Source organism: Carcharhinus amblyrhynchos, chromosome 4 (genome assembly GCF_965287045.1).
Source record: "Carcharhinus amblyrhynchos chromosome 4, sCarAmb.v2.hapA, whole genome shotgun sequence".
NCBI lineage: Eukaryota > Metazoa > Chordata > Chondrichthyes > Carcharhiniformes > Carcharhinidae > Carcharhinus > Carcharhinus amblyrhynchos.
The window spans coordinates 53,057,651-53,082,264 of NC_137327.1; the positions used below are offsets into that span (position 1 = coordinate 53,057,651).

General features: G+C 41.4%; 1 protein-coding gene across 5 annotated transcripts in view; it reads left to right on the top strand.

Annotated features, from left to right (window-relative positions):
• Nucleotides 1–24,614, top strand: part of LOC145342018 (uncharacterized) — a 296,566-nt gene that overhangs the window by 124,641 nt on the left and 147,311 nt on the right. For all 5 annotated transcript variants that reach the window (XR_013886488.1, XR_013886489.1, XM_080187154.1 and 2 more), the window contains exon 5: nt 19,306–19,393. Coding sequence is in view for 3 of the 5 variants with exons in the window: in XM_080187154.1 (XP_080043280.1) it covers nt 19,306–19,393 (88 nt within the window). In the remaining 2 variants the exon portion in view is untranslated. The remainder of the gene's footprint in view (nt 1–19,305; nt 19,394–24,614) is intronic.

The window sequence follows — 24,614 nt, forward strand, 5'->3', positions numbered from 1 at the left end:
CTGTGATGTTCTCTACAGCGGAAAAAGTTGTTGATTCTCTAGACTGAGACATGTTGAATGGCCCCTTAGCTGAGGTACTTGAGAATAGCTGGTAGCTTTGGAATCATATTTCAGCCTCGAAAGAGAAACCTGGAAGAGAAAATAATCTTCAGTATAAAAACGGCAGTCTTGTTATGTCAAGAAAGCCATCAGCAGATGTTATGACATAAGTTAAGTGAGCAGATAAATACATTTTGCAAATATTAAATGAATATTCACAGATTATCAATTTTAGATCCTCTGAAAGCACGTAAAGCGCTTTTACAAATTGAGGTTATGCAGCCTATTTTCTCTTAAAACCAAAGGATGATTTCTCACTTTTGCTAGTCCTGCATGGCTTCCATAATAGCCTAAGACACTTAAGTTCATTGAAACCGAATTTAGCTAAACAGGAAAATAGCCAGTGACTGATATTGGTGGATCTGGCATTAACTTCATTAATAGTAATAATGGACGGGATTTTATGGCCTTTCTCGAGTGAGACTGAAAATCCCTGCCCAGGGTCAAAAGACGTTTCCATTGTCTGCCCCTCGCCAGCTCCAATTCCGGGGTGGGAGAGACAGTAGAATTCTGACGAATGTGTTTGAGGAAAGATTGATGTTAACATCTGGACAATAAATTTATCAAAAGAAAATCAATTTTGGACTCTTTGTCATGGTTTTTTTGTGAAAGAAAGGGGGAAATTGCCCAAATGCCAAGACAGGATGTCCGCAATTCCAAGGATTGCAGAAGGAATCTGGACCACTTAAATCTAGTGGAATAGAGAAGATAGTAGCAATGCCCTGAATTGCATGAACAAACTGGAAACTGCAGAGCCAAAGAGACTGGTTGCAGAAAAAAGTAAGTATTCATCTTAAGTGCATTAAAGATCTTGAAATGGTAAAAGACATTATGTGTAAACTCTGTTCCTAACTCCTCCATAAGCAAGCAGATATCTCAATATTCACAGAACATAGAATCAAATCCATATAATACACTCTCTTTCAATTTGATATTGTAATTCCGTAAAGATGACTGACAGGTCAGGTTAAAAAAAGCAAAGTATGATGAAAGTAGTAATAAGGTAAAAACATAATAAGAGTTTCTACAGGTATTTAAAAAAAGAGTAAACAAAGTTCATGCTGGTCCCCTAGAGGGTGAGAATGGGGAAATAATAATGGAAAATAAATGGATGAATTGAACAGATATTTTGCACCTACCTTCACCGCAGAGGTTACAGATAACAAGGTCCCATGTGAGATATTGATCAAAAAAGTAACAGCCTGTGAGACCCAGGGCAATTTGGATCCAAAATTGACTTTGTGGCAGGAGGCAGAGGGTGATGATCGAAAGTTGTTTTTGTGACTTGAAGCCTGTGTCCAGTGATGTATCTCAGGGATCAGTGCTGACACCCTTGCTGTTGTTAATGATCTAGTCAGGAATGAGTGACCCACTGATGACACAAATATTGGTGGTATGATTAATAGCAAGGAGGAAAGCCTTAGATTACAGGATGATATGGACAGGATGATCAGATGGGCAGAACAGTCCAGCCCAGATGGGCAGAACAATCGTAAATGGAAGTATGAGGTGATGCATTTTGGGAGGACTAACAATGCAAGAGCACATACAGTGAATGGTAGAACGCTAGGGAATATAGAAAACCAGAGGCACCACTGGGGGCCCCCCCCACCCCATCGTGCTCAAAGCGGGAACAGTCTATGGTCACCTGAGACTATGGCACCTTTACTTTACTCTGGGTGCTACACTAGAGGGAAGGATGTGATTGCACTAGAAAAGATGCAGAGGAGACTGATCAGGATATTACCTGGGCTGGAGTGTTTCAGCTATGAAGAGAGGCTGGGTAAGCTCTGGGTGTATTCCTTACAACAGAGAAGGGTGAATGGGGAGCTGATTGCAGTGTTCAAAATTATGAGGGACATTTTGTAGATTGGAAGAACTTCTCCCCATTAATTGAGGGGCAAAAAATTGGGGCATAGATTTAAGGTATGAAGCAGAAAATTTAGAGGGGAATCAAGGAAAAGATTTTTCATCCAAAGGTGGTGAGAATCTGGAACTCACAGCCTGAAAGGTGGTAGAGGTGGAACCCCCATATTCAAGAAGCATTTAGATGACCGCTTAAAATAGCAGACAAGGCTACGCACCAAGTGTTGAAACATGGGATTAGAATAGATTGGTGCTTGATGGCTGACATAAACATGATTGGCCTCTTTCTATACTGTAAAATTCTATGACTCTGTGACTAACATTCAGGAATAATTGTGAATCAGGAGGTGAAAAGGAAGGAGGAGCTTAGAACAGATACAATCGTGAGGGAAAGGGTACTGAGAAAATTGATAGAACTAAAAGATGACAAGTCCTCAGACTATGATGAACTTCATTCTAGGGTCTTAAATGGCTGCTGAGATAGTAGGTGCATTTAATTTTCCAACATGCCCACAATTCAGAAATGGTCCCATTATATTGGAAAATAGTGAGTGTGACACCTCTGTCCAGGAAAGGAAGGAAACAAAGCAAGAAACAACAGATCAGTTAATTAACATCTGTTGTCGGAAAATTTGCTGGGATCTATTATTAAGGAAGTTATGATGTGGAGATGCCAGCATTGGACTGCGGTGGGCACAATAAGAAGTCTCACAACACTAGGTTAAAGCCAAAGTAAAGCTTATTTATTTATTAGTCACAAGTAACATTAACACTGCAATGAAGTTACTGTGAAATTCCTTTAGTCGTCACACTCCAAGCGCCTGTTCGGGTCAATGCATCTAACGAAGTGCATCAGGTGAGTGAATGATGAAGGAACAGCGCTGTGAAAGCTCGTGATTCCAAATAAACCTGTTGGACTTTAACTTGGTGTTGTGAGACTTCTTACTGTAAGGAAGTTATAGCAGGGCACTTAGAAAATCTCAATGCAGTCAAGCAGATGCAACATGGTATTGTGAAACAGAAATAATGTTTGACTAGTTTGTTGGCGTTCTTAAAGGAAGGGATCATGAATAAAGGGTAACCTACGGATGAGCTATACTTAGATTTGTAGAAGGCATTTGTCAAGATGCCACATCAAAGGTTACTACACAAAACAATGACTCATGGGAGTAACATGAGCATGGATAAAGGATTATTTAGTTAACAAGAAGCAAGGAGTCAAGATAAATGGGCCTATTATAGGCCAGCAAGATTTGACGAATAGATTAGACGAGGGATCAGTGCTGGAGATTCAACTACTTACAATTTATATCAATGAATTGAATGAAAGGACCAAATGTCCGGATGCTAAATTTGCTGATGAGCTAAAGATAAGTAGGAAAGTAGTAAGTTGTGAAGAGGACATAAGGAGGTAGTCATCTTTCCAAAAATATTCTAAGGGCGGAAATTTATTTTTAAAAATTCTAAGTGCCAAATGAGCGGGAAAATAATAGAGAATTGCATTTTTTTTAGGCAAGCCGTGAGTCACAGTTATATGACGCTTAGTGCAAAAAAAGAGCCAGGATGCGATTTTCGCCTGGGGGAGGTAGCCTAATCTCGTCAGTGAAGCCAGTTGTTGAGTTGGCGCCCTGATTTCCCAATATGCTGGGAGATCTCCTTGCTTCTGCTGGCCCACCCTTGCCACAGACATCAGAACCCACCCACTAATGGATTGGCCCCTTTGCAGTGTTCCTTCCCTCCTCAGTCACTCCCTTTGCAGAGTTTCCTTCCCTCCCCAATTGCTCCGTTGGCAGAATTTCCTTCCTACACTGATTGCTACCTTTGCAGAATTCCCTTCCCTCCCCAATCACTCCCTTTCCCCTCCCAATTGCTCCTTTTGCAGAGTTCCCTTCCAACCCCAATTGTTCCCTTTGCAGCGTTTTCCCCAATTCCCCTCCAAACATCACCCCTGCAGAGTTCCCCCCAGCGCCCCCCCCCCGATCGCAACCCCTGCAGATCTCCCCTTTGCTTCAGTGCCACTGTAGAGTTGCACCACTCCCTTAGCCCCCTCCCTTGGCACTGCACTGGCACTGCCAGGGTACTTGATGGGCACTGCCAGACTGGCACTGCCCTAGAGGCACTGACCAGCCTTGCCCCTGACCAACCGGGGTTGCATGGCCTCCCATCCCACCGTGAGACCATCAGGTCCGGTCTCCACCAATGGAGACCATCCATGGTTCTCACCAGGAAGAATCTTGACCGGCGATGTCACTAATATTGAAATAGTGTGAACTTGTCCACTTTGACAGGAAGCGTAGAAAAGCAACATGTTATTTAATGGAGAAAAATTGCAGAGCTCTGAAATACAGAGGGATTAGGATGCCCTGAATTAGGAAAAGTTAGTATGCAAGTATAGCAAGATTAGGAAGAGAAATGAAATGTTGTTGTTTATTGCAAGGGGAATGAAGTATAAAAGTGAGGATATTTTGCTATAGTTGCACAGGGCGCTGATGAAACCATTTCTAGAGTACAGTATACAGTTTTGCCTTGTGTAATGACCTCCGCAAGGCCCATGAAGATGATCTCTTAGAGTATGTGCTCCCTGGTTGAGGTAACCATTGCTTGCTCAATCAGGGAGTCTCATCTGTATATACATTTTGAGTGGCAGGGTCACTAGCACTCCAGATTCTGACTTTGTACCTGAAGCACCCTGAGTAGTGGAAATAAGTTTGTACATAAAGAAAATCTGGTGAAGAGGCACTGGCCTCTGAGGAATTATTTCAGTGGCAATGAAGAAAAGGAACAGCCCTTAAAAGTAACTAAGAGCCTCTTCCAAATTATGTAGATGTTCCACCTTTGTTTTACCTATAATGAGAATGTCATCCAGGTAAATGACGCTCTGGAGTAAACCTTTAACATGTTCTCCATTGTTCTCTGAAAGATTGAGCAGGCTAACGATACCCCTAAAGGTAACATTGTGTATTGATAGAAGCCCTTCAGAATATTGATGATGGAATATTTCTGTGAATCCTCATCCAGCTGCAACTGCAAATAAGCATGGCTCATATCTAATTTTGAGAATAATAGTACTCTGCCAACTTTGCATATAAGTCCTTGATCCGGGGAATCGGGTATTTGTCCAGTTGTGGATAGTGGTTTATTGTTTGTTTAAAGTCCTTGCAAAAGTGGACTGAAGCATTTGGCTTCAAAATAGGCTTGACTGGTGTTGCTCATTCCGCGAACTGGACAGGTTTTATGATACCTTTTCGTTCCAGTCCTGTAATCTCTAATTCCACATTTTCCCTTAAATCAAATGGCATTGAGCAGCCTTGCAAAATCATGGGACTGCCTCCTGGTCAACATGTAAAGTTGCCCTTTATAGTTCCTGGCCTTTCTCAGAAAACTTCCAGGCATTTGAGCAAGACTTCACTCAAGTGACTTTACTGCGTGGATGCTAAAAGGATGTTTCCCTCTGTGAAAGAGACTAGAGCTAGGGGACACATTTAACAATAAGGATCTCCCATTTAAGCAGAGATGAGAACAATTTTTTTTCTCAGAGAATTGTAAATCTTTGGAATTCTCTTCTGCAGAGAGCATGGAGGCTGGGTCAATGAGTATTTTTAAGGTAGAGGTAGATAGATTTTTGACTAAGAAAGGAGGCAAAGTTATTGGTGGTAGATGGAATATAGAGATGAATGGTAGAGCAGGTTTGAGTTGCTGAATGGCTTACTCCTCCTAATTTGTATTTTTTGTCTGAAAGTAGGTTCTGTGAACTGTGCCAGATTTGGTAAGAATTTTGCCAACTGATTTACCATCCCAGGAATCTCTGGTGGAAAGAAATTGAGGACAAGGTTGAGCACCTTTGGTTCTCTGTGTCTGCAATGATGTCTTTATTGCTGATGATTTGTCACTGGAACCAAATTGATGGCTTGGGGAAGTTGCATTTCTCATTCAACATCAGCCCTGCTTCCTGCAGTCGTTCAAGTCACTGTGAATCTTTGTCATGGTTCTGCACTCTTGTGCCAAGAACCAGAACATTGAAGGTCTGTAGGCTGTAGAAAATGACTAACATTGTACATTAAAATATTTCCAGAGCTGAGGTGATTAGAAACAGCAGAAGTTGAAGCAGAATCTAGCAAAGATGTTAACAAATGTGCTCAGCAACCTGGACTCTTCGTCAAGAGGAAGTTGAAAAATTGGTGTTCATATCCAACATTGAAAGTACCTTGCTATATGAGAGTTTAGGCCTTTGGGATATACTTCTCTGGCTTATGGTTTTGTTGAACTGTGCCAAGTGACACAAATATGGATTGATTCCTTCAGTTTTAGTTTAGGATCATCCCGGCATACCATGCGGTTGGTTGTGTGACCAGGGTGATGACCCCCTTGTTTACTATCTCTTTCAACTGCTGCTGCACTTGCTTCATGAAAGGATGGGGAATCTTTTGTGGAATAAACGTGCACACAATTTAATCATCCTCTTTCTGTGTGATCTTGCATGTATTCTTCACTCACTCCACAGCACTGGCAAAATCGCTCTATTGGCCTGTTAGATTATTGCCTCCCTTGGCCTGGAGTATTCCTGTTTCTATGTGGTTTCGCTAGCTGGACATTAGGCTTTTCTTTGTTGGTTTATTTTCTCCCCTTAATATGGATCTCTGCCGCAAACAGATTTCAAATTGTCTGACAATCTGGATGGTTTTCTCAAGGGTTGAATCTTCCTTCGCCTGAAGCATGCCTGAGAGTTCATCATCCACTTTTCCTACAACTATTCTATCTTTGATTAGCTCAGATTTCAGCCTTCAGCTATTCTATACAGATCATTAATGAAGGAGTCAATATGTTCTCCTGGTTGTTGGACACATTTATTAAATTTAGCCCTTACAAGGATCATGTTACTTCTGATGTGAAAAGAAACGTCAAATGACTTTAAAACTTCATCAACTTTTGCTGATGATTTGCTGATGAGTGAGCAGGAAGGGAAGGGTACTCTGCAAAGGGGTTTCCTGCAGTTGGTGTTCACAATTTCAGCATTTAAATCTTTTCAACAATGGCTGCTTAGTGTCTATCCCACTTTTGTACAATTTTCTCAGATTGTAGAATCCATTCATTCCTCACAATTGGCCGCATAAGTACCAAGTCCCAGCATCCACTGAGTTTTTAAAGATGCCTACACAGTCATAATTAATTTCTAATTTATTATTTTTCTTTGTTTGGAGAGAGCCCAACCACCACGTGTTCAGGTGCTGATTCAGGAATCAGATTTCTCGGACTGTGATTTAAACAACATTTTTTAACCACTTCAGTATTTAACCTTTTTTCTGGAATTGTGTTGTCCTAGAATTTAATATTTTTAGCTCACCCCCTACTAGGGGTGGCTCTGTACATTTTGGGAATTGAAACTGGACTTCCATGGCATTCAGTGGTGTCTTCTCTTGCAGTGAAGAATTTAGTTTCTGTCTTCAGCTTCTAAGCCTTTCTTGGAACTTTTCACTGGCAATCGCCTTCTGTGCCATTTCTTCTTGAGCTTTTCTTCAGGACAGAATGTTTCAATTTTCCAGGATTTTAATTTTATTCTGAAATCTCTACAAGGTTTTGCAGCTGTAAGTGTTGGGTATAGTTTGGTAGATTTTATCAAGGTAATCATAGTCTTTGGCAGTTCAACATTGGGTATATATTAACTGCTAGAGACTATATACATAGTACAGTAAAAGTCAAGCTTAAGAGCTGTATCCTTGCTTCTATACCTGACTCTGTCCAACACCACACTGACTTCTATGTACAGGTCATGTGGGAAATCTATACTCAGTTCCACATGAACCCTTTATGTGCCAGATCCTTATATTGTAGTTTTCCCTTACAGCTGAGATCAGAACTAAAGGCCATAAATACAAGATAGTTATTGTAGGATCCATCCATTCCTTCTAATTGACCATAGGCACTTGGTGCGATTTTAAAGAAATAATTTATTGAATATAACTTGAAATTAATGTAACAGAAAGAAAAGAGGATTACTTGAGAGAGAGGGAGGAAGAGTTGGGGACTGACTTTGCAGCTATATCCAAAAAACTTTGCAGCAGTCGACTGAACAATTAAAAAATAAACAACTGCTACTAACAATATAAGGATTCAGCTATCTTTTGTTATTAAAATACTAGGTACAAGCAGTCTCCAGTTTCAAAAACAATTCACAGCTGTGTGACCATGAAAGCTTTTGTTTATTCAAAACCTTGCTTGCCTTGTATTTTCAAATGTAATCAATTTCTAAGAGCAAAACGCAGAATTCCAAGCTGTGTTTTAAAATGTGGCCAAGTTAGCTTTAAAGCTTGGCACAATCAGTTACATAAGCAGAAATAACTTAAAATGAAGCTTTTAATTAATGAAAACCATATAGAGGATCCTACAACTACTAATAAATCAAATAGGAAATTCAGGAGAAGCTTCTTTGTCCAGTTAGTGATTAGAATGTGGAATTCATTATCATAAGGAATAACTGACATGAATAGTATAGATGTATTTAAGGGGAAGTTAGATAAACATGTGGAAGGAAGAAATAGAAGAAATAAAACTAAAACAAAAGAATGTTTAGTCATGAGTACATTCAAAACAAGTAGATTTTTAATTATAAAATATATCAAGGTAAATGGCGATAGTGTGGGAAATGACATCAGGAGGTAAAATATCAACCACAATCCACAACCACTGGCAGAGTGGGTTCACAGGGCTGAATGGCGTATTCCTGCTCCTGTTTCCTATGTTCCAAATATATTGATAAAGGTAGATGAAGAAAAGTGGGAGGAGGGTCATGTTGAACATAAACACTGGTATGGATCTTTTGGGCCAAACAGCCTTGTTTCTGTATTGTAAGAACGTTATAATATCTATTCCACTGCACAAACCACATCAAGAATAATTCAGAAAACATAAGCCTACTATTTTGTATTGAAAGAGTTGATTTCCCCACCAAAGTGTGGGCCAGAAGAGTGGCAAAGTTATCCCAGCTTCCACACAACGTGTGAAAGATCCTATTGAAATAGAATGATTGTTGTTATACATTTTATTTTTATGCTCCTGAGGGAATTTCCTGGTTTCCATTTAGCAATGGTTCATAATGGCATTGAAGTGCATGTGGATAAACCATAATAATCCTGAGAGTTTCTACTGAGCAAAGCATGGAGTGAAATTGCAGTCCTTGACAAAAAATTGGTTTGTATCACCATGCTCCAATATGCAGTTTTAGGATTTCTTAGCAGATATTTTGAAAAAGTCCCACCCTCAGTTGCATAAATCTCAGCCCTTTTATGATCTTCTCTACGTTAAAAAGATTTTCTTGTGAGCAATTTTATATCAGGTATGTGCCTGATATAAAATTATACCTTCAATCTCTCTTTATAACAATTGGAGGTCCCTATCTGCTTCAAGAAGACAGCCATCATCCCAGTACCGAAGAAAAGCCAAGCAGCATGCCTTAATGACTGTCATCCTATGGTTCTGACATCCATCATTCGGAAGTGCTTTGAAAGGTTCATCATGGCACAAATCAATTCCAGCCTCCCAGGTTATCTGGATCCACTATAGTTGGTGTACCGCTGCAACAGATCCACAGCAGATCTCCCTGGCCCTGCATTCAATCCTGGTACATTTTGATAACAAAGCCACCTATTTCAGACTCCTATTTATTGACTACAGCTCAGTCTTCAACACCATTATTCCTCCAACTCATCTCCAAACTCCGTGGCCTGGGCCTCAGCTCCTTCCTCTGTAACTGGATCCTTAAACTCCTAACCTACAGACTGCAAATCAGTAAGGATGGACAACAACACCTCCTCCACAATCATCCTCAACACTCGACAAGGCTACGTCCTCAGCACTCTACTATACTCCTTTTGCACCTATGACTGTGTGACCAAATTCCCCTTCAACTCAATTTTCAAGTTTGCTGATGACACTATTGTAGTGGGTTGTATCTCAAACAATGACGAGACAGAGCACAGGAATGAAATGGAGAATCTAGTGAACTGGTGCGCCGACAATAATCTCTCCCTCAATGTCAATAAAATGAGGGAAATAGTCATCGACTTGAGGAAGTGTAGTGGAGAACATGCCCCTGTCTACATCAATGGGAACGAAGTTGAAATGGTTGGGAGCTTCAGGTTTTTAGGCGTCCAGCTCACCAACAACCTGTCCTGGCCCCCCCCATGCTGACATTATAGTTAAGAATGCCCACCAATGCCTCAATTTTCTCAGAAGACTAAGGAAATTTGGCACGTCATTTACAACTCTCACCAACCTTTACAGATGCACCATAGAAAGCATTCTTTCTAGTTGTATCACAGCTTGATATGGCTGCTGCACTGCCGAAGATCATAAGAAACTACAAATGGTCATGAATGCAGCCCAATCCATCACGCAAACCAGCCTTCTATCCATTAACTCTGTCTTTACATCCCACTGCCTCGGAAAAGCAGCATAATTAAGGACCCCGCACACCCTGTACATATTCTCTTCCACCTTCTTCCATTGGAAAAAAGATACCAAAGTCTGAGGTCACATACTAACTGACTCAAGGATAGCTTCTTCCCTGTTGCCATCAGACTTTTGAATGGTCCTACCTCACACTAAGTTGACCTTTCTCTACACCCTAGTTATGACTGTAACACTATATTCTGCAGTCTCATTTCCTTCACTATGAATGGTATGCTTTGTCTTTATAGCGTGCAAGAAACAATACTTTTCACTATGTACCAATACATGTGACAATAGTAAATCAAATTAAATCAAGTTACATGAACAAATAGCACTTTTTTTTCCCTAGTCCCTGAGTTTCACACACAAGCATCAGGCAATAAACAAATATTACAAGAAGTGAAACTGTTTTTCTATTAAAGCTTTGACAAAACATTTGCCATAATTATGGTATAAACAGAAAATGGTGGAAAGGCTCAGCAAGTCTGGCAATATCTATGGAAAGGGAATAGTTTATTAAGGAACAATTCATTAGGGAAGGTAAGTTGGTGTTCTAACTTGGTCTGGTCTGCATGAGACTTCAGACCCACGGCAATATGGTTGACTCTAATGTGTCCTCTGAAGTGGCCAAGCAAGCCGTTCAGTTGTATCAAACTGCAATAAAGTCTAAAAGGAATGAAATCAGATGGGCATAGACCTAGACACTGGAAATTACAGTGGCAAACCCAACCCTCTTGACCCTGCAAAGTTGTCCTTGCTAACATCAGGAGCCTTGCACCAAAACTGTCAGAGCTATCCCGCAGTCTAATCAAACTACAATCTGTCATATCCCAGACTCCTCCATCACCATCCCTGGTTTTGTCCTATCCCATTGGAACTGATTACTACCTATAGTCCCCAGGTCCCCCAACCCACCCTCAGCCGGTGACTCAGTACTCCATGTTGTACACCAATTTGAAGAAACATTGAAAGTGGTAATGCACACTGGGTGGGGGACTTCAATATCAATCATCAAAAGTGGCTTAGTAGCTTCACTACTGACCAGACTGGCCAAATCTTAAAGGTCATAGCTGCTAGACTTGATTTGCAGCAGCTGCTGAGATAAAAACCTTCTTGACCTTGTCATCACCAATCTACCTGTTGCAAATGCATGACTAGTATGCTAAGTGGGATAGATTCCAAATAGATCTAGCAACTCAGATCTGAACATCCATGAGGCACTTACAGCCATCAACAGCAGAAGAATTGTAATAAACACAATCTTTAACCACATGGCCCGACATATCCTCCATTCTACCATAACTGTCAAGTCTGGGCATCAACCCTCCTCCAGTAAAGTGTGCTAGCCAAGAACAGCAGCAAGCATACCTAAAAATGAGGTGTCAACCTGGTGAAACAACAACGCAGGAGTACTTGTATATCATGCAGTGTAGGCAATGTGTGATTGACAGAGTTTAGTGATGCCACAACCAACAAATCAGATTTATACTCTGTAGTCCTGCCACAACCATTTGTAAATGTTTGTGGACAATTAACTGGAGGAGGAGGCTCTGCAAATATTCCCGTCCTCTATAATGGGGAGCTCAACATATTAGTGCAAAAGACAAGGCCTTGAGGTCAAATGAGAGCACAGTAGCACAATGGTTAGCACTGCTGCCTCACAGCGTCAAAAACTCAGGTTCAATTCTGGCCTCAGATGACTGTGTGGAGTTTGCACAATCTCCCCCTGTTTGTGTGGGTTTCCCCTGGGTGCGCCAGTTTCCTCCCACACTCCAAAGTTGTGTGGGTTACGTTGATTGGGTGATAAATTACCCCTTAGCAGGATTAGCAGGATAAATACATGGAATTACAGGGATATGGCCTAGATGGGATTGTTGTCAGTGTTGTCACCTTCTGCAATGTAGGGATTCTATGGTAAAGCATTTGTAACTATCTTCAGCCAGAAACGCTGTATGGATGATCCATTTTGGTCTCTTCCTGAGGTCCCCAGCATCCTGGAGGCCAATGTTTAGCTAATTTAATTCACTCCACGTGATAGCGAGAATTTGCAGAAGGCACTAGATAAATCATAGGGACAAGATTAGGCCATTGGGCCCCTCGAGCCTGCTCCACCATTTATCTAGATTGTGGCCGATCTTCTGCTTTCAACCCAATTTACCATACTACCCCATATCCTTAATGTCATTGCTATCTAGATATCTATTGACCACTGCTTTGAAGATATGCAGGCTAAGTCTCCATACCCCTCTGGTGTAGAGAATTCCAAAGGATCATCAGCTTCTGATTGAAAAAATTCCTCCTTATCTCAGTTTAAATAAGATATCTGTTATTCTGAGGCTGTGTCCCTAGGGGTCACATCCTCCCCAACCCCTGTTGAATCCTGTAAGAATTTTGTACACTTCAATGAGATCACGGTTGGAATTCTCCAGCCATTCACACCCTGCTGCAAGCAAGGATAGAGAACTTGGTGCTCAGCCAAATCTCCATTCATTGCTGTGGAACTAGAGAATTCCTCTGGCATGAATGGTCGGAGAATTCCAGCCCACTTCTCATTCTTTGAACCCCTAGAAAATGTAGGCCAAATCTCCTCAATCTTTTCTCAAAGCACAATTCTACCATCCCCGGGATTAGTCTAGTGAACTTTTGTTATACTCCCTCAATGCCAGCATATCTGTTCTTAGATACACATATTAATCCAGCTGCACATATTAATCCAGATATGGTCTCACAGAGGCTTTAGCAACTTCAGCAAGATTTCTTTTTTTCTCTATGCAAATCCCTTTGCAATAAAGGCTAACATGCCATTTGCCTTCCTGCTTATTGGATCTGCATGTTAGCTTTCAGTGACTCCTGAATCAGAACACCCAGCCCTCTTTAGAGATCAATATTTCCCAATTTCTCTCCATTTAAAAAATAGTCTGAATTTCTGTTTTCCCTAGAAAAGTGGATAACTTCATATTTTTCCATAATGTGATAACATCTGCCTTGTTCTTCCCCGCTCACTTAGTTAGTTTAAATCTCCTTGAAGCCTTTTTGCATCCTCCACGTAACTCACATTTCTGCTAAGTTTTGTGTCATCAGCAAACTTGAAGATATTACAATTGGTCCCCATATCTTAATCATTGGTATAGATTGTGAATAACTGGGACTCAAAGGTTGATCCTTGTGGTACCCCACTAGTCACAGCCTGCCAACCTGAGTGATCCCTTTATTCCTATTCTCTATTTTCTGTCCGTTAAACAATCCTCAATCCATGCCAGTATATTTCCACCAATCCCATGAGCTCAAATTTTGGAATTATTTTGGACTTTATTGGAAGACTTCAGAAAATCTAAATACACTGCATTCACTGATTCTCCCTTATCTATTCTGCGTAACATCCTCAAAAATCTCCAGTTTGTCAAACGTTATTTCCTTTTTGTAAGTCCATGTTGACTCACCATTATTTTTAAATATCCAGTTATCCTTTAGAATAGATTCTAACATTTTCATACCGCTGATATCAGGCCAAAAAAAGTCTGTAATTTCCTGTTTTCTCTCTCTTTCTTATTTGCCACCTTTCAATCTGCAGGCACAATTACAAAATTTACAGAATTTTGATAGATGTCCACCAATGTATCCACTATCTCTACAACCACATCTTTCCACACTCTGGATACAGGCCATCAAGTCCAGGAAATTTATCAACTTTCAGCTCCAAAGATTTCTCCAGTGGTTTTACTATTTCTTTCAGATTCTCAACCTCACTAGTTAGTCCCTAGGCTCCCCAGTACTTCAGGGAGGTTTCTTGTATCTTCCTCCATGAATAGACACAAGATAGTTTCGTTTTTCTGCCAATTCCATAGTACTTACTATAAATTCTTAACTCTCTCCCTGTGATGGGCCCACATTTTTCTTTATTAACCTTTTTTTTGTAATCCTATAGAAGCTTTTACAGAATGTTTTTGTGTTCCTCATTTGTTTAATTTCATATTCCATTTCCTCTTTACTCATTTTTTGGTTATCTTTTGATGAATTGTAAAATATTCCCAATCAGACTTACAATTTCTTTGACAACTTTACATGCCTAACTACTGTCATATATTTTAAGGTAGTTCCCCAATTTACCTCAGTCAACCCTCATACCTTCAGAATTTCCTTTATTTAGATTAAAGACCTGATCAGATTGAACTACATCACTTTCAAAGAACTTAAATTTCACCATTTGCCATGGTAGATTTGAACCCATGTTCCTGGAGTATTAACCCAGGCTGCTGCATTACTAGTCCAGCGACATTACCATTATGCTATCATCTCCCTTGCAAAGACTGTGGGCCCAGACAATGAACTGACAATCCTACTGAAGACTTATGCTCCAGAACTAGCTGTGTCCCTAGCCAAATAGTTCCCCTACAGCAAGAATACTAGTATCTGTCTGGCAATGTAGAAAAATGTCTTGTTCACAAAATGAAGGACAAATTTCTGCAGCATCAATCCACTCTAGATCAAGAATCTTCAACAGTGCTTTCAAGCTGTAGTTACACAACAACAACCTGCTCACTGACACTCAGTTTCAGTTCTGTCAGGGTCACTTAACTCCTGTCTTCATCACAGCCTTTGTCCAAACATGGATAAAACAGCAGAACTCCAGAGTGAAGTAAGAGTTACTTCCCTTGTTATCGAAGTAACATTTGACTGAGTGTGGCATCAAGGAGTCTTAGCAAAATTGAAGTTAATGGTAATCAAAGGGAAAACTCTCCATTGGCTGGAGTCATATGTAGCACTAAGGATAATGATTATCTTAATCCCAAGGCATTGCTCCAGGAGTTCCCCTGGGGGTGTCCTAGGTCCTACCATATTGAGCTGCTTTATCAATGACCCTAATAAGGTCAGAAGTGAAGATGTTCATGGATGATTGCACAATACTAACACCATTAGTGACTCCTCAGATACTGAAGCAGTCCAAATGCAACAAAACTTTGACAATATTCAGGCTTCAGCTGATAGCTGGCAAGTAACATACATGCCAATAAGTAGCAGGCAACGGCCGTCTCCAACAAGAGAGAATCTTAACTATTTTCCCTTGACATTCAATTGCATTATCGTCATTTACTTCTCCCACTATCAGCATTCTGGGTTTTAGCATTGACCAGAAAATGAACTGGATCAGCCACACAAATACTGTGGCTATAAAAGTGTTGCCTGCAACTCTCCTCCTGATTCCTCAAAGTCTGTCTACCATCTACAATTTGCAAGTCAGGAGTGAGGTGAAATACTCTCCACTTACATGGATGACTGCAGGTCAAGATCAATCAAGAAGCTCAACGCTATCCAGGACGAAGCAGCTCACTTGCTTGATACTTGCTCCACCACTGATGCATAGTGGCAACAATGTGTCTCATATAGAAGATGCACTGCAACACCTCACCAAGGCTCCTTTGATAGCACTTTTCAAACCTATAATTTCTACCACATAGAAAGACGAGGATAGCAGGTGCATGGGAAAACCACCATCTGCAAGGTGCCCTCAAAGCCCAGCACCATCCTGACTTGCAATTGTATTGCTGTTCCTTCACTGTTATTGAGTCAAATTCCTGGAACTTCTTTTCTAACAGTAGTGTGGCCGTATCTACACCACATGGATTGCAACTGTTCAAGAGGGTGAGTCACCACCATACATACACACGAACATAGGAATTTGGAGCAGGAATAGACCACATAGACCCTGCCGTCCTCCCAGAAGCCCACTCCATAATTCAATGAGAACATGGCTGATCTGATTATAACCTCAACTCCATATTCCCAAACTACCCTGCCTAATTGTTTACACTTTGCTTACCAAGAATCTACCTACCTCTGGCTTAAAATATTCAAAGACTCTGATTCCACTACCTTTTGAGAAAGAAAGTTCTAAAAACTCTCGACACTTTGCGAGAAAGCTTTTCTCCTTAGCTCTATCCTCAATGGGTGACCCCTAATTCTAGATTCTCCCAGAAGAGACATAGAACATAGAACATAGAACATTACAGCGCAGAACAGGCCCTTCGGCCCACGATGTTGCGCCGACCAGCTTTCAAAAAAAAAACAACACTAACCCACTAATCTAAACCAATCCCATTTCGTCCATAAACCTATCCACAGATCTCTTAAACACCCCCAAACTAGGCGCATTTACAACTGCAGCTGGCAGGGCATTCCAGTCCCTCACCACCCTCTGGGTAAAGAACCTACCCCTGACATCAGTCCCATAACTACCCCCCCTTAATTTAAAGTCGTGCCCCCTCGTGCTAGCTTTCTCCATCCTAGGAAAAAGGCTATCACTATCTACCCTGTCAAAACCTCTAATCATCTTATATGTTTCAATAAGGTCCCCTCTTAGCCGCCTTCTTTCCAGCGAAAACAACCCCAAATCTCTCAGTCTCTCCTCATAGGATCTCCCCTCCATACCAGGCAACATCCTGGTAAACCTCCTCTGCACCCTCTCCAAAGCCTCTACATCCTTCCTGTAATGTGGGGACCAGAACTGCACACAATACTCCAAGTGCGGCCGCACCAGAGTTGTGTACAGTTGCATCATGACGCTGCGACTCCTAAATGGTTGATATCCTTTCCATATCCACCATGCTTCTAAATTTCAGCAATTACAAACCCAGCTTGTCCAGTCTTACCCCTTAAGACAACCCATCCATTCCAAAGCATTTACATCCTTCCTTAAATAAGGAGACCAATACTGTAAATGGTGCTCCAGATGACTAAAGCATAACCTCCTTACTTTTAGATTCCCCTCCCAGTAAACAATACTTGCTGTACCTCCATACTAACCTTTTGTGATTCATGCACAAGGACACCCAAACCTTCTGCATCTCAGAGTTCTGTGGTCTCTCACCATTTAGATAATGTTTCTTTTCTATTTTTTCCTGCCAAAATGGAAAATTGCACGTGTTTTCACATTATATTCCATTTGCCAGATCTTTTCCCACTCACTTCACTATATCTCTTTGTAGCCTCCTTACATGCACAATTTTCTTTCCTATCTATCTTTGTATCATCAGTGAATTTAGCAAACAAATCTTCGGCCCCTTCATTTAAGTCATTTATATAAATTGTTAAAGTTAATGTTCCTGCACTAATCTCTGTGGTACACGACTCGTTACATCTTGTCATTCAGTAAATTAAACATTTGTGCCTGCTTTCTGTTTCCTGTTAGCTAAACAAACCTTTATCCATGCCAATAGGTTATCCCATGCAACAAGAGTTTATGTTTCCACAGTAAGCTTTGATGTGGCACCTTATCAAATACCTTGTGGAAACCACCTTTTCAAGGGCATTGCTGGCCTGGCCAGCAACATCTAAGTCTTGTGAAAGAATAGCTTTAAAAAATACTGAGTTAGCGTTTCAAGTTAGTGGCCTTTCATAACAGCTTGAAAAAAAAGATACAACAGGTTTTAATGAAGTATCGGGACAGGCAAGTGGGGTTGGTTGAATGGAGAAATTGGGGAAATTCTGTGATCAGGTGGAAGGTTTATGGGATTAAATATTTAAAAAGTTGATGAGGCAGGACAAAGGGGGATGACAATAGGACAAACAAAGTTGAGCCCATAGGTATACCTGCAGTACTTTGCTTTTAGGAACATGGGAATAGGAGTACATGATTTAACTCTGCTGCCAGGATAGTTCTCTGACTGGACCATTGCATCTCTCGTGGTGGGTCCCACTATGATGGGGCCACAAAATCTCAGCCCTTGAATATACTCTGCTGTAACTATACATTATGTGTTTATTTAGCATCACAGAGAATTCTTACTGTATAACTATCAAGTTATTGTTTGATGAGCAGTGTTACTCTAACTATATTGAGTTTCTGTTTTAGTTAATGTAACATTTTGATAACTGTGTAACTTGATAAAATTGCTATCAATACCGCTAGGCTATTCACTCTGAAATCATTCAGAAAGGCAAATATTAGAGTTTTTGGCTGTAGTTTTCCTCTGTATGGAACTGAAGCTCTAATACAAAATGAACCTGCAGCTACAATGGGAATATTTAATTAGAACAGGGGTAAAGCTGCAGGCAATGCAAGTACAAAAAAGCTTCCGCAGAATTACTACAGTACAGAAGGAGGCCATTTGGCCTATCAAGTCAATACCAACTCTCCCACAGAACATCTTACCCAGGTTCTTTCCCTGTAACCCCACATATTCACTCTGCTAATCCTCCTAATTAACACATCTTTGGACACTAAGGGCCAATTTAGTATGGCCAATCCACCTAACCTGTGCATCTTTGGACTGTGGGAGGAACCCCAGGCAGACATGGGGAGAATGTGAAAACTCCAGACAGACAGTCACCCACCGCTGGAATCCGAAGCTGGATCCCTGGCACTGTGAGGCAGCAATGCTAACTACTGTGCCACCATTCTGCCCTCAGCTGGAATTGGGACAACAAATAGGAAGTTGTAATTGGGATGGTAGTGCAATTAAGTAGAAGATCTTTTGCTACAACAGCATTGCAATTGTGTGGTATTACAGCTGGGACAATGTTCAGTTGCCAGAAAAGCTGCACAATTGGCACAAAGAATACAGGCAGAAGTTGTAGATCAGGGCTGTAACATGGACAAGCGGTCCAGCTGGGTCAGTAAGGCAAATGTTATATAACATATAAAATTTTCTAGATCACGGAAGCTGAAAGGTAAATTTTGCATGATTCCAAGTCATTAGGAAATGCAGACAACAGCAAGTTCTTGATCGTGGCAATAAAATGCAGTTACTTATTGTAACGCCATAAATGTCAATTAAATGTAATATGACTTGTAGGTCAACAGTAGTGCTGCATGTGCTACTGCTGATAAGTGATAAAGTGCAAATAATTACCATTGTAATGAATCCAAAACTAATGTTTGCCTTTTTAATCACACAGGAAGTCAGGAGACCGAGTAGTGCAGCTGATGCTCCTTTCCACCAGGAAACGTTACAGAGGCTGTGGTGTGGGTCATTATCTAATGCAGGTGAGTAACTCTACTAGCCAGTTAAGTTTTACAGAAAGAATTAGGGTCTTCAGAGGGACCATGAGACTCACTTCAAGTGAATTTCATCTATTTGACTGCAAGTGAACTTAATCCAATACTACATTTTTTGAATGCAGGTATAGAAGTGCTCTCCATCCAATGTTAGAATCTAGACTAGCATGTAAATCTGTATGGAAAAAAAAGCCAATACATATGTTAGTATGATTATTGAGATTTTTGTTCAAAGTTTATACTTACAAGATTTTTTTTATAAATAAGACTGATATTGCACATCCCTCATTTTATTTCCATCAAAACAGCCCTGGGAACATAACAGGTATCTGAGTGCACCTACTTAGGACCACTATGTTGGTGCCTAGATGCATGTGCCCTAGAATGACCCTGATGGTGCCTAGGTGAATGTACCTGGGATCACCCTGCTGGTGTCTGCGTGCATATGCCTGGGAACCTATGCTAGTATCTGGGGTCTGATGTGCATGTCAGGACTACCATGCTGGTATCTGAGCACATTTGCTTGGGCCCACCCTGCTGGTGTTTGTGTAAAGCAAATTGAAACATTCTGTTAAATCCGGACACTCTGCCAATGGCTGTTGTACTGTTATTGAGGCATACATGTTAGGGACCATTGTGAAACTGTTGCTACAAAGTACCATATGTGCCATTTAAAATTAAGTAACAATCCTGTTTGACTTGGCTTTTATCTGAAATGCAATATAAAGGGAAAGGAGGGGATGGCCTAGCTGTGTTATTGCTAGACTATTAATCCAGAAACTCAGCTAATGTTCTGGGGACTCAGTTCAAAATCTGCCACAGAATTTAAATTCAATAAAAAAATCTGGAAGTAAGAATCTCCTGATGACCATGAAACCATTGTCGACTGTAAACAAAAAAACATTTGTTTCACTAATGTCCTTTTGGGGAAGGAAATCCTGGTGTGGCCTACATGTGACTCCAGAGCCACAGCAATGTGGCTGACTCTTAACTGCCTTCGGCCTAGCAAGCCACTTAGCTGTATCAGCGTTTCAAGAGGGCAGCTTATCATTGCCTAGGGATAAGGCAACTAGAGATGGGCAATAAATGCTGGCCAGTCAATGACACCCATATCCCATGAATGAATAAAAAGAATATTGTAATATAAAATAAATGTTATCAGACATCATACAATTTACAGGAAAAGATCATACAGCCTTTTGCACCTGTTCCGTCCATTCATTCAGTACAATCATGGCTGATCTTCAGTTTCAGCTCTATTTTTCTGCCCACTACCTATATCTCTTGATTTCCTGAGAGACCGCTTAGTTATGTAAGTAATGATTTTAATTGTGTGCACTAATCTGTTAATAAATGCCAAATATTTAATATTTGTTTTTTTCTCACGTTGAAACTGAAAACCAACAACTGATACCAGAAAGTGATATTTTATCCTAATGGAATTTAATGTTGGCAAGTGTGAGGTGGTCCACTTTGGTAGGAAGAATGGTAGGAAGGACTATTACTTACGGGGTGAAAAACTGCAGCAGGCGACGGTGCAGAGGGACCTCGGGGTCCTTGTGCATGAGTTGCAAAAACCCAGCTTGCAGGTGCAGCAGATGGTCAGGAAGGCGAATGGGATGCTGGCCTTCATAGCGAGGGGGATTGAATATAAAAGTAGGGAGGTCTTGCTGCAGCTGTATAGGGCATTGGTAAGGCCGCAGCTGGAGTACTGTGTGCAGTTTTGGGCGCCGCACCTGCGCAAAGATATTTTGGTTTTGGAGGGAGTGCAGAGGAGGTTTACTAGGCTGATACCGGAGTTGAGGGGGTTGAGCTATGAGGAGAGGCTGAATAAACTGGGCTTGTACTCATTAGAGTTTAGAAGAATGAGGGGAGATCTCATTGAGACGTATAAGATGATGAATGGGATGGATAGGATAGAGGTGGAGAGACTCTTCCCGCTCAAAGACAGTAGGACTAGGGGGCACAGCCTCAAGATAAAGGGGGGGCGGTTTAGAACGGAGTTGAGGAGGAACTTCTTCACTCAAAGGGTGGTGAATCTCTGGAATTCTCTGCCCGTTGAAGTGGTGGAGGCTGCCTCGCTAAATATTTCTAAGACGCGGGTTGATGGGTTTTTGATAAGAGAGGGGATTAAGGGTTATGGGGAGAGGGCGGGAAAGTGGAACTGAGCAGCGACAGATCAGCCATGATCTTATTGAATGGCGGGGCAGGCTCGAAGGGCTAGATGGCCTACTCCTGCTCCTATTTCTTATGTTCTTATGTAACCAAGGCAATATATGTCATTGGCAGATTTTCCACACCCGCACAGCCCATCATTTCTCGGTGGGATCTTCCAGTCCTGCTGCTGTTAGCAGGGTTTCCTGTTGTTCATACCCTTCCTGTGCTGGGAAGTCAATTTCAGTGGGACCAGAAGATCTCTCCAAATGAATGGGTGTTAACGAGTTCCTTAAAAAAGAAGCTGAATAACTATCTGGTTGGAAGAGTGATCAATCATTATGATTATAGGTATATATTGAGCTGACTAAATGCACCATAAAAGTAAAATGAATTGCTGCCCTAATGGACCCCAGATGTGTTGGTTGACTCAATATGAAGTATTTGAGATTTTGGGTTTAGATAATCACTTGGTAGATATTCATTTAAATTTCCTTCAGGTGAATAAATAGGTATGACAGGATTATGAGAGCCAAGTACAATGATAGGGTTGTACATTGCTATGGAAGCATTCAGGTTTGATTGGGCAAATCATTTTATATTGTTCTGCAGTTTTTTTCTACTGACATAAGTGTCACAAGACAGTAAACAGCAGCAAAAATACATAAATTGGTGCAATAGTATTTGAGTATTTATGTGTACCACTACATGCACTGAAATGTGGCAAAATGGGAGCAGTTAGAGTGAATATCACATGCCAATTCAATTGTCAGATTTCTTCCTGGTGATTGGCAGGAAACTGAACACAGTGGGCTCTATTTTACCGTTTTGATTCTAAGTGCTGGGCGGACTTGAAACTGGGAATGTTTCAGATCCAACTTTTAGACCTGTTCTCAGATGCTCCCATAAGCATTCTGCCTGAAAAAATATCAGCAATTCCAGATTGTGCTGCAGAAGGCTGTGGGCGGGGCTTAACACCCAAAATCCTGCAGCTCCAATCGGCGCCTCCAATTGCACATGTGCAGATAAAAAAAAAGATAGAATGGGCTCCCCTGCCACATTGCTTGCAGAGTGGATAATGTCTCCCCCGGCCCCCACAGATATTGCCCCACCCTACAATGTTACTGACCCCCTTCCCCCCACCCCGTCCACCACTCAGACCGATCGTGAGCCCCTCCCCATCTTCTCCCCACCAATCTCAGGCAGAGTGGCAGAGGGTCCCATTTCCCCCTCCCTCATCTCAGGCAGAGTGACAGCGGACACCCCCTTCCCACTCACTGATCACAGGCAGACTGGTAGCGGACCCCCACCCCTTCCCACGCCTACTCCCCCCATCAATCTCAATCACCTTCCCTCCCACACCCCTTCCCATCAGTGCTGTCAAGCAGAGCCATTGGAATCTCGGCACTTATATCCTCACTGGAATGCCTGAATTGGACTTTTGTAAAGCATGTCTGTTTCGCACCAATTCTTGATGGGCGAATGCAGTGGTAAAGGGGGAAGTGCCAATAAGATTGCGCATGCAGCCCATTAAGTCAATTTAAATGCAAGCAAAAGTCCCAATCGCAGCCATCTTCAGTCCTTGGTAAAGAGGAAACCGGTGCGGAGGTAGGTGCAAATCCCACTACTCGCCTCATGCCTGACTTTACTAAGTTTTCTGGGCGCAACCTGATGGTAAGATCGGGCCCAGTGAGAATACCAGTAACACTGATAAGGTATTGCACAATAGAATGGAACCTGTGGTCATATCTATCAGAATGTGGAACACACTTTAGCATTCAATCAAGAGTGCCACAATTACGGATAGGTAGCATCTTCCATCATGAAGATTTTTATTAGGTCAAACTAATATGCCACGTGTCAAAATAGAATGGAGTACCTTACACCAAAGTACTCATAGTTGCTTGATTTGCACTATTTAGTTCTCATTATTTCATCTAGACCAAGTGGCATAGTGGTGATGATACTGGGACATGTAGTCTCAATGCTACTCGTAAGGAAATTTGTATAATTGGTCAACAACAGGATTTGGTATTTGCTGGAGTGTCAGTACAACTCCTGATCCAGCGAACATCTGTGGCTGGAAGGCTCAGAAACCAAATCCCAACACACATTTTCATGGACAGGGAGTACACGCAGTGTCCTCAAAGACAAACGGTATGTGAGCTGATCCCTTACAATACCAACATTGCTGGCCTTTGGAAAGGAAGAAAGCCAGCTGATGGAAATCAGTGGGTGGTTCATATTCTATTGGATTGGTAGGGCTGAAAATGAGAGACATGAATAAAGGGTTGGTTTGCCAGTTCATTCAGGACACAGAAATAAACTTGTAAGTTTCAAAAGACGCATTGACAACAGAATCATGATGATAAGAATGTACTGTTGTGCATCTGCAGTCAAGCATGCCTACACCAACTGTAAGTAGCAATGATAAAGGCTACTATAATCAACTGAGTTCTGTCAAAACAACATGGGTTTTTGATTCTTGTTGTCCTTCTTAGGGACTTTAATACTGAAGTAGACAATAATCACCAAATCTGAAAGATCGATATGATATAGGCAAACTGAACAGTAACTACCTATAACAACTGTCTTTGAACATAAGAACATAAGAACATAAGAAATAGGAGCAGGAGTAGGCCATCTAGCCCTTCGAGCCTGCCCCGCCATTCAATAAGATCATGGCTGATCTGTTGTGGCTCAGTTCCACTTTCCCGCCCTCTCCCCATAACCCTTAATCCCCTCTCTTATCAAGAACCCATCAACCCGCTTCTTAAAAATATTTAGCGAGGCAGCCTCCACCACTTCAACGGGCAGAGAATTCCAGAGATTCACCACCCTTTGAGTGAAGAAGTTCCTCCTCAACTCCGTTCTAAACCGCCTCCCCTTTATCTTGAGGCTGTGCCCCCTAGTCCTAGTGTCTTTTTTGAGCATGTGTGCCAACAAGCACTGTCACCAGACAAGAAGACAATTCTGAAAAAAATCTTTCATGGGATGTGGGCTTTGCTGGCAAGGCTACCATTTGTTGCTCATTCCTAATTGTCTTTGAACTGAA